A 4,847-nucleotide genomic window follows, 5' to 3' on the forward strand; every position below is an offset into this window, starting at 1 on the left:
GAGAGAGAGAGAGAGAGAGAGAGAAAGAGAACTCATGTATTTTGTAGCCAAACTAAACTGATGCCAATAAATTTAGAGTTCAGCTCAACAAAATCACATCTGTTCGCAGAAAACAAAAACAGACGCAGCTGTAGAACACTATTCTTATGGAAAAGAAAAAAACAAGTTTTTTTGTCTTATTTTAAAGCTTTTTCATATTAACACATGAACAATGCAGATTGTGAGGCAAAAAAATAAAAATAAAAATAAAATAACAGAGCACCACCTCAGGCACTTGATAGCAACTAAATCTCAAGATCAGCAGAATGATATATGTATATATATATATATATATATATATATATATATATATATATATATATATATACACACACACATATATATATATATATATATATGTATATGTGTGTGTGTGTGTGTGTGTACACACACACACAAACAGGGGGTCCATCCTCTGATGACAGTGGGTATATGGCCTTGGCCATATAAAGCATCAAATTAATATTTCCCAATATGTGATGCCCAGACTGTCGTCTGTCTAAAGCCTTGTACTGAGCGGCCTTTCCTGAACAATCCCTCTGCAGTATGCAGGGCGTCATCACTGTCTGACATTATTTTTGTATCCCAGTACCTGTTCACTGAAGGGAAAACACTTATTTTTATCCCATTACTGGGTTTGCACAGACGGTGTTAAATATTTTTCTTTCATTGACAACAACCAAACATTTTATTCCACTCAGTATACATGTCAAGTTCTTTTTGTGATATGCTGGGCTGGAATTTGCAAAACACATTGTCAAAGTCTTGGTAGGAGACAGGTCTCATCTGACTAGGATGGATGGTTGACAAGTCAGTACCAGGGATGCCATGTAGAGGACCCACCACAGCCTCTTGACACAGCTGGGCCACATCCAGTCCCGAAAAGCCCTCTGTCCTCTGGACTAGTAGTGACATTTCCTTGTCACTGAGACAGTAGTTGTGCTGTGAGAGCAGTTGGCTGATTATCTGGTGTCGTGCTGTCCCATCAGGTAAGGGGATAAGGAAGCGCTTGGTGAAGTACCTCCTTAGGGACTCGGGGATCTCTTCAGGCTTATTGGTGGAGCAGACGACTAGGACATGGTCCTCAGCAGAGGTCAGAACACTGTCAAGCTGCATGAGGAGCTCACTCTTGAGGCGGTTCACCGGGCTCTCCTCACTGAGCTGGGCTGACAGCAGCATGTCCACCTCACTGATGAACACCACTGCTGGCTGACGACACCGGGCCACCAGGAAAGAAGCCTGGATGACCTTGTCCCCTTCCCCCAGCCACTTGGTTACCAGAGCTGAGCTGTTGAGCCGCAAGAAGGCAGCCCCAAGCTGGCTGGCCATGCAGCGGCCCAGCAGAGTTCTACCGGTTCCCTGAGGTCCAAATAAAAGGAGGGTCCGAGGTAATGTGGCAAGTCCACTAAACATGTCTGGCCTTAAAATGGGCCACAGTATCTCCTCTTTGATAGCTGCTTTGGCCATATCCAGACCTGCAATGTCACTCCAGTCCACTGGAGGGCCCTGTTGAAGGATTTCCGTGGTGACCATCTCCACCAGGTTGGCATCACTGTTCTTCAGTTGTTCCTCTGCAGCGTGTATGGACGAGGTAGCCGTGCCAATATCAGGCCCTGTTATGGCGTGGGACAATTGCTGTCTGTGCTCTTCACTTTGTTCGCTCATGATGGGAGATCCAAACTTACCGTAGGACTCACCTGTTCTAAGATCACCTACAGAGCTTTTGGTTGAGCCATAGGATGGAGGACTTAGTGCTCTGCCAGAGTGAATGTTAAATTTTCTTTGCTGATCAGAGGATATTGACTGCTTTGTTGGCTTAAATGCTAAAGACGATGCCTCAGCATTTCTGTCAAAGCCATTTCCCCTGTTTGAGTCTGAGACACTGCTGTCTGGTATTCTGTACATAGGGCTCTGTGAAGAGCGCTGTTGGTTGTAGTTGAAATTACCATAACTAGAGTCCATATCTCCATGCCCAGTCATGTAGAAAGCTTTTCTTTTTAATGAGTTGGCTGTGCTGCCATTCAAAGGTGTTGGTGCAATTGGTGTGTGATTATGGGACTGGTAGGTATAGCCAGGCAGTGTGGAGGGAGGGAGGGGTGTAGGAGCTGCAATACCAGATGGCAGATAGGCAGAGGGAGGGGGGGCTCCCCCAGGGCTATAGCCAGGGGCAACAGCACTCTGAGGAGGATACCCTGTTGGAGGATAATTGTAGTTGGAAAGGTTTGGAGACCCAGCATTGTAGCTGGGCACTAAGGTAGGGGGCGGTGGTGGGGGTGGTGGTTGTAAGAGCCCAGCACTGTGCAAAGGAGAGGGATGTGGGGAGGGGAGGGCTGGGGTGGTCTGCCCACTGTAGCTAGAATGCAGGTAGGAACCGTTGTAGCTGGCAGTATATTCCTGAGAGGGGAGACCCGAGTGGAGACTAGTAGCCGTGTGGCTCCCACAGTTGCTGCTGGAATAGCTGGGCTCAGACAGGCTGCTGGTCACCCCTGGGGAGCTGCCTATGCTAGCTGACACATCTGTAGGGGGAAGGGCAGCTGTCATTCCAGCTTTGCTCACAGATATAACATCTGGAGCACAGTTCATTGGGTAAATCCCCTCCTGCCAGGACTCATTCTCTGACTTTCGTCCATTCATGAGTCCAGTGGTGCTATCAGAGTACGAACACAGCAGGGCTCTTTCATTTGGGCCCTCTAGGATCCCAGAGTACTTCTCTGCATATTTCTTAAGCAGATTGGAAGCAGTCAGTGCAGAGATGTCATCATTTGCCCAAGCATACTGGTAGGTGCGCTGTAAGTGCCCCCGGTAGGCCTCTACTTTGTGTGCTGGCGAGCGGGTGGTGGATGAGATGTCAAAATGCTGCTCTGCCCATTGTGTGTGCTCTGGGGTCCACTGCATCTTTAGGCCTAGACATTCCACAAAAAAGAGAAATGTGTCAAAGTATGCATAAAATCACTGGCTAATTGTTTGTCAATCAAACATATTCAGCAAAAGTCTGACATAATGCATGACCTGTTTGTTATTTTCCCTAACTGTTTGGGTGGAGAAAAAGTAGGCATGTAGAAATGCTGAAATGATAGGATAAAAAAAAAAATGCTTTCAAAACTATATCCCCCAGAAAATGCTTCAAATGCACCTAGTGATATGATATCCAAATATCTTCCATATGATAGACACCACTAACAGAACACACATCATGGTCAGTGTGAGGATGTGGGACCCAACACCTGGTTAGCGCAGTATAATCCACCCTACACTGAGCAGAATGACACAGACATCGCAGGTCAGTCTATAATCCAACTCTCATCTGAGGTATTCTGAGACAGTTTCAAATCTCCTTGGAGGAGTGCAGCAAAGCAATCTTCTTGGCAGCGCTCTGTTGCTTTCATCACACAAACCCCTCAGCCCAGCATGAATTACAACCACACCATGTCTGCCTACTGCTTCCTAGTGCACAGAGTGAGGGAGGAAAAAACATGCTTCACTTGTCTTTCTTCCACAGCCTCTACCAGCTTCTGTATATAGCCTAAAGGTTTGAGCGACATTATAGTCAAGTTAAATCCTAAATGCAATCTGCAAATAAGCATTTCTACATATGCTGTCATCTTACGCTGCATGGGATTATCAGAGAAAAGTATACCCCCAAAGAATGTAGACTATTAGAGAGATTATAGCTTAAAACAATCACAGACAGTGTTCAGACAGCCTAACATAAGTTCTACATCATCACTAATCTGACCGACAGCCACAGGGAGATATAACAGCAGAGGCATATAGCAAAACTTTCGCTGCCTGTTATAATGATCTGTGCTTTTTCTGGCCAGGCATTGCAGCACTATACCTAACGCTCGAGTAGCTTGAGTCCCAATCGCAGGATTTAAGCAATAAACAGCTACTGTCCAGAGGCAGATTACAAACGCAGTGTTTGTCTGGAAAGTGTAAGGCTTGTGGATTCCCTTCTGACTCCCTCCCAGCCGTTTGCCCACCCGCCACACCAGACACCAGGAGCTAATTAGCAGGATGATGCTGCGCTAATTGTGTTAATTTACAAGGTTTTAGTCAAAGAGATCCATGCTATGGCTCACACGGTTGTCAGCCATCCAAGCTAATGATTAAGAAAAAAGCCCAAGGCAAAAAGCCCTGGCAGGCTGAAATATGGTAGCCATACTGTGCTGTAACAGAAAGCCTCTTCACCATAAAGAAAATAAAAGGAAATAGGAAAACAAATGGCGGCATCATAGAAAAACGATTAAAAACAACAACAGGAAAAGAAATTTCTTTGAGATGGATCAAAACCTTATTCGCCTAAAATGGGTACGTACTGAGAAAAATGTACAGCTTGACACCCTGGAGAATACTAGAAGTAAGTCTCACTGACTACTTCTTCAGACCTCTGCGCATCTACATTCACTGTAGTATTAGTCATCCACTATGTTCTAGGTCAGCTGTTTTGTGATGTGTGTAGGTGGGTGCACTGAAAAAAGTAAGGCATTTTAAGTGGTAAATTATTTCTCCAACACAGCCTGAACAGACATACCTGATGTTTTAACCTCTTGTTATAGCAACATTAAAATACCTTTTTACTAACTGTCCAATATAACTTTTGGCTGTAGTCTTGCAAGAAGAAGAAGAAGAAAAAATCATTTTTACAAAACACTATTTGAGCTCACATTATGTAATTCACATTAGGTTGTCTGTTGAAAAATGAAAAATCCAGGCATGCTGTTTGCACCAAAAACCACGGCATTTATTGACATCTCTGTGCTACTGCAGCTATTATCAGAATAACACCTTCTGTAAAATCATGTAAT

The 4,847-nt window shown here is 44.7% G+C and overlaps 1 protein-coding gene across 1 annotated transcript; it reads right to left on the reverse strand.

Annotated features, from left to right (window-relative positions):
* Positions 1–705: 705 nt before the first annotated feature.
* On the reverse strand, positions 706–2,942 carry fign (fidgetin). The gene has a single exon (XM_030081149.1). The coding sequence runs from the start codon at positions 2,932–2,934 to the stop codon at positions 706–708; it is 2,229 nt and encodes a 742-aa protein (XP_029937009.1). The 5' UTR covers positions 2,935–2,942.
* Positions 2,943–4,847: the final 1,905 nt, after the last annotated feature.

Source organism: Myripristis murdjan, chromosome 21 (genome assembly GCF_902150065.1).
Source record: "Myripristis murdjan chromosome 21, fMyrMur1.1, whole genome shotgun sequence".
Lineage (NCBI taxonomy): Eukaryota > Metazoa > Chordata > Actinopteri > Holocentriformes > Holocentridae > Myripristis > Myripristis murdjan.